Genomic DNA, 13,409 nt, shown 5'->3' with positions numbered 1-13,409 from the left:
CCGTGTCCCCTGCACCGGCAGGCGGACTCCCAAACACTGCGCCACCGGGGAAGCCCCTGTAACTTTCATTTCCTTTTTTTTTCCCCCTCAATGCACTGGCTGAGACTTTGGGGATAATATTAAGTAGAAACGGTAATGGCAGACATCCTTGCCTTGTTCCCCATCTCAGGAGGAAAGTGTATAATATTTCACCATTAAGCATGATGTTTGCTTAGATTTTGTTTGCTTTTGTGTTTGTTTTTTACATAATGGAGTTTCCTCCTATTCCTAGTTCTCTAAGAGTTGTGTTTTTATTACAAATGGGTCTTGAGTTTTATCACATGTTTTTCTGCATCTTTTGAGTTGCTTATATGTTGTTTTCTTACTTGTTCTGTTGATGTGGTGAATAATGTTGATTGGTTTTCGGCTGCTAAACCAACCTTGCGTAACTGGATTGAACTACACTCGATCATCTATCTTTACATATGGCATTGGGTTCACTTTGTTGGTATTGCAGGTAGGATATTTGCATCCATGTTTACGAGAGAGATTGGCCTGTGACTTTTCTTTCTTGAAACATCCTTGTCGGGTTTTGATATCAAGGTTATACTGACTCATAAAAATCCTCTAAAAAGATTTGTATAAAATTGGTGTTATTTCTTCCCATTTAAGGAAGAATCTACTGGTGAAGTCACCTAGACCTAAGGCTTTTTTGTGTGTAAATTCCAAATCTAATTTATTTAATTAAAATTGGGCAATTTGGATTTTTAAGTTTCTTCTTACGTCTGCTTTTATATATTGTGGTGTTTTTAGGAATTAATCTATTTTCCCTAAACTATCAAGATTATTTTTGTACATAATATCCTCTAAATAGGTTTTTAAAATATCTCTAGTTAGTCTTTTCAGAAAATCAAATTTTGGCTTTGTTGATTTTCCTTAATGAAATGTTCATTTTTTATTTCATTGAATTGTGCTCTTATCTTTATTATCTCTTTCCATCTACCTTCTTGGGGTTTAATTTACTATTGTTTAAACTTCTCGAGACAGACTTCGGCCTCTCCTCTTCTCTTAATATATTATTTAAGATCATAAAGTTTCCTCTAAGCACTATTTCATGGTACCTCAAGCACTTATTTAGCTGTAAGTTGTGATGCGGGACATTTTTATTATTAGTCAGTTAAAAGTATTTTCCAATACTTATCAGATTTCCTCTTCGATCCTTGAGATATTTAATTTCCAAAACACTTAAAGATTTTCCAGTTATCTTTTTCTTATTCATTTCTAGCTTAATTTCTCTGTGGTCAGAGAACATACATATATGACTTACTTTCTTTGAAATTTGTTGGAACTTGCTTGTCAAGCCCTGCACATGGTCCCTTCTGGTAGATGTTCCCTGTGTGCTTGGGAAGCTCAGACACTCTTTGGGCGCTGAGCACAGTGTACTGTAAGCGTTGATCACATCAAGTTCCTACTTGGTTTGTTCAGCCGTGTCTCTCTTAAATTTATTTATTTATTTATTTATTTATTTTTGGCTGTGTTGAGTCTTCGTTTCTGTGCGAGGGCTTTCTCTAGTTGCCGCAAGCGGGGGCCACTCTTCATCGCGGTGCGCGGGCCTCTCACTGTCACGGCCTCTCCCGTTGCGGAGCACAGGCTCCAGATGCGCAGGCTCAGTAGTTGTGGCTCATGGACCTAGTTGCTCTGCGGCATGTGGGATCCTCCCAGACCAGGGCTCGAACCCGTGTCCCCTGCACCGGCAGGCAGACTCTCAACCACTGCGCCACCAGGGAAGCCCCAGATGTGTCTCTCTTTAGATGTTTTCACAGCTCCTCTATCTGTTACCCACAGAGGTGCATTCAAATCTCCCACCATGATTGTGGATTTTCTCTTTTACCTTTAGTTCTGCCAGCTTTTGCTTTATATATTTGAAGTTTAGGTTGTTAAGTACCTACAGATTTAGAATTGATCTCTTCCCACCAAATTTTGACCACTTTTTTTTTTTTTTTTTTTTGCCATGTGGCATGCAGGATCTTAGTTCCCCAACCAGGGATGGAACCCATGCCCCCTACAGTGGAAGCGTGGTGTCCTAACCACTAGACCGCCAGGGAATTCCCTTGACCGCTTTTTAAATGATGAAATATCCCTCTTTATCTCTGGCAATACTTAAAGTCTTCTTTGTCTGTTATTAGTTTACCTGCACTAACTTTCTTTGGGCAACACCAATGTATGTCTTTTTCTATCCTTTTACTGTCAACATTTCTATGCCTATCTATTTCAGTATATTTATAGGCAACATCAAATTGTTTTTTTAAATCTCATCTGACAATCTTGGTTTTTTAATTGGAATATTTAGTCCCTCTGCAATGCATGCAATCTACTATCTCACTTTTTTTTTTTTTCCCATTTGTTCCATCACTTCCTTTTGACTTCCTTTCCTGCTTCTTTGGGTTAATCAAAAATTGTTATTAATTAATTTTTATCCCCTATTAGCTTGTTAATTCTACAGTCCTTTATTATTCCCTCAGTGGTTGCCTAGAGATTATCATACACATCCTTGACTCACTGGAGTCGACCTCAGATGAGCACTTTTACTGTTTCCCTGGCAACACATGGTGCTCACCACTGTTTATCTCCACTGATGCCTCCTCCCTTTTATGCTATTTTTATCATGTATTTTTAGCTATAGCTATGCCTTAAACCTCAGGAAACATTATCATGATTATTTCAGTCAATTTAATTTACTAACTTAAACTTTCTCACGTATCTGTCCTTATCTACATTCTTAATTCCTTCTTGTATTTCTGTGCATCCTTCTGGGATCATTGCTGTCCACCTGGGGAGCCCCCTAAGTCGTTCTTTCAGTGCAGGTCTCCCAGCAGTGAATTCTCTTGGTCTAGTTTTCACCTTCTTTTTTTATTATTATTGTAGAAAATATGCATAACATAAAATGTACCATTTTAACCATTTTTAACCGTATCATTCAGGGGCATTAAGCACATTCACGTTGATGTGTAACGATCACCATCATCTCCAGAACTGTTTCATCTTCCCAAACTGACATCCTGTCCCCATTGAACGTTCACTCCCCATCCCCCTCCCCTCAGGCCCAGCCCCACCATCCTACTTTCTGTCTCTGTAGACTTGACGACTCTAGGTCCTCATACAAGTGGAACTATACAGAGTTTATCCTTTTGTGACTGGATTATTTCACTTGAACCTTCATTTTTAAGAACATATTTGATGGGTATAGCATGCTAAGTTGGTAGGAATTTTCCTTGAGCACTTTAAGGATGTCATTCTGGCTTTCATCCTTTCCGTTGACAAGTCAACCATCAGGATAATGTGTCATCATTCCCACCCCCACCCCCCTGACTTTAGAGCTATTGCAGTGTTCCCTGTGCCTTTGGTCTTCAGCAGGGTTACTCCAATGGGCCTGGGTCTGTTGTACCTTGTCTCTCTCTCCAGCTGGATCCAAAGAGCTGTTTGAATCTGTGGCTTGATGTCTTCCATCATTTTGGGAAAATTCTGTGCCACTGAGGCTTCAAAATTATTTGTTCTCCATTTTGCCTCCTCTCCTTCTAAGATGTTACATGTATTAGAACTTCTAACCTTATCTTATATGCTTTGCACTTTTTCCTATATGTTTAATTCTACTTTCCCTCCATACTCTAACCTGGCTATTTTCTCCAGTTCACGAGTATTCTCTTCTCCTCTGCTATCAAATTCATCTACTGCATTTCTTAATTTCCATGAGTGTCCTTTTTGTTCTGGAATTTCCTTTCTTTCTTTTTCATATAGATTTCAATTCTCTGGTGAAATTCTCCATCTTGTCATCTATTTTCTTGAACCTATTTATCAAGTTATTTTCAAGTCCTTATCTAAAAACTCTGAAGCAAACCAATTCATCTGTTTGCTCCTGAGTCTGTGGGTCAGCATATTGGGCTCCTCATCTGGCTGGTCTCACCTGGCTCATCCAAGTGGCAGCTTGGTGGTGACTGGGTGGTCTCAGCTAGCCTCCGGAGTCTGGAGCTGTCGGGCTGTCAGCCAGGGTGCCTCAGCTCTCCTCCATGTGGCTTTTCTAGCAGCCCAGCTCAGACATGTCCACATGGCAGCAGCATTCCATGATGATGGAAATAGTTGGGGGGAACTCCAGTCGGAGGGAACTGCAAAGGATTTACACCCATCTCTAACTTCCCCCCGCCTGCCCCCTGGCCATAACTTTTTACGTTCCCCCCAAAGCAAAATTCACTCACCCCTCCAAGAGACCCCCAAGTCTCATGCGATTAGAGACAGCACCCTGTCCAAAGTCCAGCATCTTACGATAGGCCTTTTTTTTTTTTCAGCCTCTGCCCAATGCCTGGTCCCCAAACCAGCACTATGCATTTCAGGATTTTGATATGATGTACCCCACTTTGGGGTCCTAATTTCTTTTAATCTATTGCAGCATGGCAAACCACACCTAAATTTAGTGGCTTCACACCACAGCTCTTTCCTTATTCATGAGTCTGTGGGTCAGCAATTTGGGCTTAGCTCAGCTGGGAGGTTGTCCTGCTGGCTCTGCGTGGGGTGACTCTTGCAGCTGCAGTCCCCTTGGAGGCTTATCAGGGCCGGATGGTCGAAGATGGCCTCAATTCACATGCCTATTGCTTGGTGCTGGCTCTTGGCCAGAGCACCACGATTCTCCATGTGGCCTCTCCAGCCAGCCAGCTCAGGTGGTTCAAGCGACCACATTCCAAGAGCACACAAGTTATACATGATGGGACTTCCCCAGCATTCTTTTCATCACAATAAGGGTCAAGGTCAGCCCAAATTCAAGCAGTGGGAAAACCAACTCTACCTCTTGATGCAAGAGCTACAAGTCTTTAAGGCATTGAATCTACCACATCTTTAGATCTGTTTCCGTGGTCTGTTTTGTCCGTTGGTTTTCAGTCTGTTGAGTATTAAAAACAAAATAGAGGCTCCATGATCTTAACCCTACAGATAATTCGGTTTTCTCTGACGTGCAAAAGGTGCAGGACAGAGCACCTTGCTCCAGGTGGGGATTGCGGTGATTTGAGGCTATGGCAGGGTTGGGGGGGTCTCATCTGAAAGCTTGGGGTGTTTGCCAGGACCCCATCTCCTTGGTGACTCTGAATCGCAATTCTCCTCTCCCCAGTGACGTGAGTCTGTGGAGGCCTCTGCTTAGATTTTTATCCTTCTAGCAGCTGCTTCTTGCTCCGTGTCTCAGAATCTCACCCCATGCTGTGCAGCTTAGTTCACAAATGCTTCAAGGGGAAATTGCGTGAAAGGGGGCTTCCTTCTCCGTGGCCCCCCATTCACCAGGATCTTGGCCCATCAAGTCCTGGATGTCTCTGCAGCCCTGGACTCCTGTTCATCTTGCCAGCTCAGGGAGCCCCCTGCCTCCCATTCGGCTCGTGTGCCCCACACAACAAACGCACACACGCACACATGGGCTCTCCCAGTTTGTTTCCCTTCTGGGATCTCAGCCCTTGGAGTCTTCCTTGCTCTCAAAGCCATCACACAGCTGTGGTGGTGTTCTCAGCAGAAGGTTTGGTCAGATGCAAGCTTCAGAGCCAGAAACAAAATCCCCACTGGTTCCATGTGGATGTATTTCCTTCCGGTCTTTTTCCTATGCACATATATATATCAACGATTGTGTTTCCCTTTTTAATGATGTTTCTAGAAGGAACTCCAGAGGGGACACCACACGGTCTCCTTAACAGGGTGGCTCAGGTGGTAACTATCCCTGGCTAATTTGTCCGGCAGCCCTATATTTTCCAAGTGGGTACTGGTGGGTGGGCTATAGAACCTTCCAGCTGAAAGGGGCCTTAGGTGTCATCTGTTTGTACCCCCTCCCCACTCTACTAGTGAGCAACCAGAAGGCCCAAGGGTAGAAAGAAGCTTCTGTGGCTCTACCGTGAGTGAGGGGCGTAGCCATTGCCAACTCAGGACCCTGACTCCTACCCCACTTCCGAGCGACAGCAAGGCGAGGGTCCCTCTAGGGTCATCCCCCTAATTTAAAGCCTCTTGGCCTCAGCCTCTCCTCCTGCCACCAGGATGTGAACTTGCAGATCCCCATCCGAGGGGGTTGAACATTCTTCTTGTTTCTGGAAAGGCCCAGCCCTTTGCCGGGGATGGGGGGCACATTTGGGAAGCCTCCGAGCCTCCGACAGTGGTGGGCGCGGGATGACCATCAAGGTCCCCACTCACGCCCTCCTCCCCATTCTCCACCACAGGCTGCGGGAGCACCACCGGGCCACCATCAAGGTCATTCGGCGCATGCAGTATTTTGTGGCCAAGAAGAAATTCCAGGTGAGTCCTGCACTCAGCCCTCCTGCCCTGTCCACCCCGAAAGCCCCTCTCCCACCCACAGCGCAGGCTGTGGGGTCTCCATACCCTGCCATATCTGAGACCAGACCCTTCACCCATCAAACACCCTGCCATGACTGCAGGATCCGTCCCCAAGACAGCAGACTCTGGAGGGACACTTCCCTGATCGGCCTGGACCCTGAGGCCCAGCGCAGAGCCCAGATGCACGCAGAGCCCGGGGGCTCACTCGCCCCTCCCCCGCCCCACCAGACAGGAGTGGGAGTGACTCAGGGAGGGTGCGGAGCCCGTCCTGCGTCACCTGGGCAGGAAGTGCTCTGTCCCAGGCCGGCTCAGGGCTCTTGTCCCCCTCGCCCACCCTGTGCGAGTCAGAACAGAGGGGAGACCCAAGCCCTGCTCTGTGCCCCGGGGTGGCCCACCTTTGCAGGGAGAGGTAGGGTCTCTCTGGCTGGGCGGGGCTGGAGACTGTGGGCTTCCCCATCGGCACTCCTTCCAGCGGTGGGTCTCCTGCAGCAGGCCCTGGGAGCCCGCAGAGGAAGCCAGCTGGCGGCAGGCTTGGTGCCCTCCTTCCTACGTGGGAACCGTCCTCCGTCCGAGGAGCGGGGCCCAGCTCAGCCCTGACTCTGGGAACATGGAGCCTTAGGAAGCAGGGACCCTTGGGGGAGGTCATTCTCTTTCCAGAAGGCTTGGCCTCCGGTCCCTTTCAAAAGTGAGTCCTTGGTGGAGCCAGGGCTGGGGGTCGCCCAGAGCCAGCCAGCGTCCACATCCCCTGGGCCTGCTTCGCCAAGCAGGGGAGGTTGGGGGTGACTTGTTCACACCCCCTGGGCGGTCACAGCGAGGCTGGGACAAGAGCCAGACTCCTCCGGGCCGTGCCTCCCTCCCACCCCAGGCTGAAGGCTCGACACTGGCGCCTTCCAGCCCCCTCAGCAGAGCCCTCACCCGCCCAGGCCACACAGCCAGACTCGGTGCGGGGTTCTGGAAAGACCCCACCCCCCGGCAGCCTGGGGAAGAACCCTTCCCCCGCTGGTAGTGGGAACAAGAGCCCAAGGTGCTGGCCCAGGACGGCGTCCACGGGTGCCCAGCCCTCACACAGGCTCTGCCACGAAGCGACCGCCACTGATCCCGGCCCCAAGGACAGCCCTGGTGAGGCCCTGCCCCGGCCGCCCCATTCCTCCGGCTACCCGGCAGCACCCGTGGCCCCCTTGGCTGGGTGGTTTGCACACAGATTCCCCGGTGGCATCCTGCTGCCTGCCCGTCCGTCTGCCTGCAGCCCTGGAGGGAGGCCGTTCCCCACCAAACTGGGCCAAGTTGTGCTAAGGCTCCCACCAGGGCCTGGGACTCCTCATTGTTGAAACAAAAGAGTCGCGGTGAATGCTATTGTCGGCCGGCGCCAGGAGGTCTGCCCAGCAGTGTTCTGGGCGACATCCGACGGCCCCGGACGGAGGGCGTCTGGGTTCTGTGGCTGTTCCTTCCCCGAGGGCCCGCTGCCCTGGCGGTGCCAGCAGAGGGGTGGCTTGGTGGAGCAGGGAGCTCAGGGGGCGCTGGGTGAGGACGGGCTGGCCTCCTGGGGAGGGGGGAGGAGGAATGGCAGGAAGCCCCTCAGGGGTCAGGTCTGGGCAGGACTGCTCCCAAGAGCAGAGGAGGCCCCCGGAAGGGCCATGATGTGTCGCCCTCGCTGGAGGGCCGCTGGTGGTGACGACTAAAACCACAGACATCAACCTGGGGAGCAGAGGGGTCAGTGGGGACTCTTCCAGGATGGGGACGGTCCCCAGCCTGAGCAGCTGGGCCACCAGCGTTCCGGAGCAGGCCCCGGCAGGGCAGAGGCCATAACCTGCTGCCTGGGGCACTGTTGGGCCAGGCAGGGCCGTGCCAGGGTGGACACCAGGCTTCCCGGGGGCTGCTTCCAGGGTCTGGGGCACCCAGCAGGGTAGGCGGAGCCTTGGGGCTCATGGCAGGCCCAGCTCTGGGGGTGATGTGAGCAGCTTCCAGCTCAGAACCACAGACCGCCCTGGGCAGACGGGCGCCCACAGTGGCTGGAGCAGCTGTGAACGCTGGTGCGTGCCCGTCACAGAAATGCAGGCAAGAAAACTGGCTGCTGACCTCCCTTCCAGGCCGAGGGTCTCCTTTTCTGCCTCAGGACACAGGCCAGGGTCCTGCGAATGGCCTGGAGGCTTCTGGAAGGAGGCTGGGCAGCCTCACCTCCCCTGCTCCCTGCCCCTCCCCTCTGCGCAGGACCCCTGGGGGGCCTTAAATAAATTGGGCGGGGCCCTTGGAGTGGAGGCGCTCCTGGGAGCTTCCTGGTTTGCCCTCGGGTACAAAGGCTCTTGAGCAAGGCCAGAAGCTGGGGCAGCAGGAGGGATGGGCAGCAGGAGGCCTCCAGGAAGGAGGGACCCACGGAAGTAGAAGCGGTGGACGAGTCCCTGGCAGCGAGGAGCTCTGTGGGGCTCCAGGGGTGGCCCCCCACCCAGGCCCAGCTGTCATGGATGCCGTCCCTTCCCCCGCAGCAGCCCGTCTGTCTGTCTGCTGCACGCCCACCCCCATCTGGCCTCAGGGGCTGCAGAAGTGGCGGGTGGCCCCCCTGCCCGCCTTGCCGGCCGATAAGTACCCAGCTGGCCGCCCCTGTGTCTGGCCGGAGGAGCCAGAGCCTCTTAGCCCTTCACGTTTGCCTTGAACTCGCATGTCCACCGGCGGTCAGTCTGGACAGCCCGGCATTATCTCGGCTCATCTCAGGCTCCTGCGGCTGCCAAGGAAATGAGCTCTGGAGCGAAAGCTGAGATGATGTCTCCAGCTGGGCCCCAGGCCACCACTCGACAAAGACCTCCAGGAGCTCTGACCAGACCCTGGTTGGGGGGCAGGAGGTGCGCTTCTCAGCTCCGAGATGAGTCTCAGGGGGCCTCGGACCCCACTGCACCACGGGTCCTGGGTGTCAGCCGGGCGTCGGTTACCCCGTTGTGGTCCGCACCCTAGACAAGGCGAGGCCAGGGGTGGGGGGCCTGCTCACGAGCCCCACCCCCTCTCGCTTCTGCAGACATGCCCACGCATGCCCGGGCACACACACACCTGTCACCTGTCCTCTTGTGCCTTCCCACAGGGACATCCGTATACATTTGTGCACACAGAGGCTCTTAACACGCTCAGGTGCCCAAATTCACCTGCACGCAGTGGGCCGTGACCTCCCAGGGTGTCTGGGAGACCAGGACAAGGACCCGCTCCATTCCAGGCCAGGCCTGCCCCACTTTGACCTCTGAAGCCAGCCTTCCCCTCTTCTGATCCGCCCCCCAGACCGCACCGGCAGGCCTGGAGGTGCCCAGGGTTGTTCACAGGAGGCCAAGATCACAACGCAACGGCGTGTGCGCTAAACAGCGGTGCAGACCCCGGGCTCAGCCGCAGACTCTATCACAGCCACCTCGGGCTCTCCTGGCAAGAGCCAGCTCAGAACCCGCTGGCCTTTCTCACCTACCATCTTACTGCATCCCCACCCCCTCCCTGTCAGCCAGAGGGCTCCGCATCCCCATCTCACAGAAGGACAAACTGAGCCCTGGGGTATTACCACTAGCCTGTAGCTAAGTGCCACTGTTACACTTGTCATGAAGCTGAGTGTGTGGCAAGTCAGAGAGCCTGCCAGAGTCCCATCCCACTCCTGACCCTGAGACCCCACCATGGGCCTCGGCATGTAGGCCACAAAGGGACACAGGGTGGTCCCGGGGCCCAGAGTGGGGCTGGGTGTTACCTGTGAGGGCCCCGCCTGGCGGATCTTGTGGGAGCAGGAACCCCCTGGAATTCTTGTGCCCGGCCCCTGACAGGGAGGCGGATTCTGTGCTGCCTCGGGATTCCTGGGGTCCGGGACGATGTGGGGAGCTGCGAGAACTTAGTTAAGCCGCCAGCGTTGATGGCAGGGCCCCTGGACATGTCCGAAGGTGCCCAGAGATCGAGGCAGGACCCTGCCCTCAGGGGAACCCCATCTTTCTGGAAGGCAGAGATGGCCCTACCCTTAGCCTGGGGTAGCCCCAGTCTCTGGGGTGGCACCCCAAGGAGAAGGAGGCCTCAGGTGGGCAGGGAGGACAGGTGCCCTGGGGCTCCCAGGGTTGAAACCTGGCCCTGACCCTCAGCGGGCATCTGTGCCTTATTCCTTCTCACCCTCTGACCCGCCGGCCCCGCCCTGCCCTGCCAGCTGTCTGGCGTGTCTCTCAGGCCCCCTACACTCCCCAGCAAGAGGCAGTAACCTCCCAGCCCATCACTAGTGTGGGCCCTTCAGGGTTAATGAGACCACCTGGGGCCCCCAACCCTGTCTCCCCGCGGTTCTCCCAAGAGAAGTGGCCTGTGTCCCCACGCGGCTCTGGCTCGCTTGTGTGGGCGAAGGGCCTCCTGGGCCATCAGACCCCTACTCGGCCAGCCCGATGCTACCTGGGCGAGACCCTCAGACCGTGAGTTCCCGGGATCGAGGCCATAAATGCGGCTCGAGGTTTTGCTGACATCGTGAGAAGCCCCGTTCTCTCTGTTGTGGTTTCACCTGAGCCCCGGATGCATTTATGGGCTCAGGGCTGGCGCCGAGCCTGGAGCTCTGGGGTCACCTTCCCTGCCCCCATGGCCCCAGGCCTGCCGTGGGACCATCCTCTCTTCCCAGGCAGCCTGGGAGCCCCAGCAGGAGGCCTGTCCCCTGGGGCCACCCCTGCTCAGCTCAGGGGACTGCCTGGGAAGGGGGTGGGGTGGGCCACCTCCCCGCCCCAAGAACAGTGGGTGCGTCGGCCAACAAGTGTGGGGAGGGTGAGCTTGGGGCCCAGGCAGGCGGTGGCTGCACAAAGCTGTGCCCTCCACCCAATGACTGGCAGCCATGCTGGCCCCCCGCCCCCAGGCCCTCAGCTGGGCCAGCTCTTCCAAGTCAGCTTGAAAACAGGGACCAGTGGCCTGGAAAGGGAGAAGGGGCAGGTCCCTGCAGGTGAGCGGGCAGGAAGCTGAGGCCCAGAGAGGCCGAGGTACTGGCCCAGGGTCACCCAGCTTCCGGGGGGGATGAGCCCGGCCACTGCATGTGCGCTGATCCAGGCCTGCCCCATGGTGCCACGTGGGCAGCTCCTTAAATCCGGAAGACCACGGAAGGCAGGAGCGGTCACCGCGTTAACGCTGAGCCCGCAGCGTGACTCCCTCTCTCCCACCGCAGCAAGCGCGGAAGCCCTACGACGTGCGCGACGTCATCGAGCAGTACTCCCAGGGCCACCTCAACCTCATGGTGCGCATCAAGGAGCTGCAGAGGAGGTGGGCGCACGGGGCCCGGGGCGCGGGGCCCGGGGGAAGGGGGGATCTGAGCGGGCGGGGGAGGGGGCAGGGGCTCACTCCACACATGTCCACACCTCAGAGATGCTGGACGCTTCACAGCCCAGCACACACCCTGTGAGCAGGGGCCGGGTCCAGCCCCAGGAGACACCACCTCCGGGAGAGACCCTACCAGTTGGGAGCTGAGCACCTCAACTCTTGGGAGCCGACGTCTTCTGGCTTCTGACTTGGGGCCCACAGAGCTCATCCTCGTGGAAGCAGCGTGGTCCTTGGGCGCCTGCGTGGGCTCAGACCAGCTGCATCTCCACGGTGGGCTGGCCTGGGAACCGAGCTCTATGCGACGCAGGGTGTGGCCGGGAGATGTGCCTGGCAGCCGGGGGCTCAGGCTGCCCCCGCCCCTGTTGCTGACCTACTACAGGGACGTGAAGCCCACCCAGCCCAGCGACCTGGCCTCGCCCCGGAAGGGCCCACTTGCAGGCCTGCCTCTCTGGGAACATTCAGGACACTGGGTTATCCTGGGACCCTGCTGTGCCCAGGGAGGGTGACAAAGGGGCAGCCCAACCACTGCCCTTCACCTCTGAGCGCCGCCCCCCCAGGACCTCTTGGGAGCATGGGCCTCTGGAACCTGGGAGGCACCTGGCTGGTTTTTGGGTGGCGGTGAGGGGTGGCCCCCAGAAGGGGCGGGCAGCTTGTCCTGCTGGGCACATCAGCCCATCCACCCACCGACAGGCCAGATGTCCGTGCGGTGCCCCGGCCAAGTGTGAGCTGGTCTCCGTCTCCCTCCCTCCCCCCCAGGCTGGACCAGTCCATCGGGAAGCCCTCCCTCTTCATCTCCGTCTCAGGTGGGTTTCTGCATTGAGACACCCTGGGCGTGGCAGCCCAGGCCGCACCCTCCTACCATCCCTCCACCCACGCCTGCCTCTTCCACCATCAGAAAGTGCATGTCTTGCAAGCATATCTAGAGAGGGGGGCAGGTAGGCCCACCCTAAGCAAACTGGCTTCGAACATGATTTACAAGGGATTTTCAGTTAGTGCAAGAACCTGCATGCGTCCTTACAAATGGCAGGCTTTTCTAGGCCATTGATGATCTGAGTGTGGAAACGTGACCAGGACCCTGGGAAGGTGGGGGCCTGGGAGTGGGGTTGGGGGGTGAGCAGCCAGCTAGAACGTTGGGGAGCAAGGTGGGTGCCGCTCTCCAGCTCTGAGGCACGGCCTCATGTCCTCCGGAGGGCGGCTAGGGGGTCACACCAGGGAGGGCAGGGCCAGGCCAGTTCCTCGGGGTTGCCCTAGCCCAAGTTCAAGTGGGAGGCACAGCTCACTCAGGGACAGGACGGCAGGGGCCGCAGGGGTGACAGGCCTCCCCGGCCAGAGCAAGTGCCCCCTTGGGGCGGAATGTCACCTTTGTACAGCGGGCACCACGTCAGGCAGCCCCCGGGCAGGGTGGATGCCTGTCCTCTGAGGCTCTCGGAGGTCACAGAACCGGAAAGGGTGGAGTGGGGACAAGCCTGCCAGCGCCCGGCCCACCCACTGCCGCCCCTGAAGTTCTCACCACAGAAGAGCTTCTAAGAGACATTCTCATAGGTTCAGGTCTTTGACCCTCACTCCCTCACCCCCATCACCCTTCTCCCCAAGCCCAGTCGGGGTCACCTGCCCACCCCTCCCCCTCTGCCAGCCCAGGCGTCCCTGACTTGGGTGCTTTAACCCCACAGAGAAGACTAAGGACCGAGGCAGCAACACGATCGGTGCCCGCCTGAACCGCGTGGAGGACAAGGTAGGCGCCTGAGCCCACGCCAGCTCTCGCGGGCCACGCAGCATCGCTGCTGGCGGGCGGCGGGCAG

The 13,409-nt window shown here is 55.7% G+C and overlaps 1 protein-coding gene across 1 annotated transcript in view; it reads left to right on the top strand.

The window, feature by feature from the left end:
• The window catches only part of KCNQ1 (potassium voltage-gated channel subfamily Q member 1), a 348,499-nt gene that overhangs the window by 264,051 nt on the left and 71,039 nt on the right, over window positions 1-13,409 (top strand). The window contains exons 12-15 of the mRNA XM_061202275.1: window positions 6,213-6,288; window positions 11,459-11,553; window positions 12,367-12,413; window positions 13,281-13,342. Of these exons, the coding sequence (XP_061058258.1) occupies window positions 6,213-6,288; window positions 11,459-11,553; window positions 12,367-12,413; window positions 13,281-13,342 (280 nt within the window). The remainder of the gene's footprint in view (window positions 1-6,212; window positions 6,289-11,458; window positions 11,554-12,366; window positions 12,414-13,280; window positions 13,343-13,409) is intronic.

Source organism: Eubalaena glacialis, chromosome 10, assembly GCF_028564815.1.
Source record: "Eubalaena glacialis isolate mEubGla1 chromosome 10, mEubGla1.1.hap2.+ XY, whole genome shotgun sequence".
Lineage (NCBI taxonomy): Eukaryota > Metazoa > Chordata > Mammalia > Artiodactyla > Balaenidae > Eubalaena > Eubalaena glacialis.
This window is presented reverse-complemented; position numbering and strand designations above follow the sequence as displayed.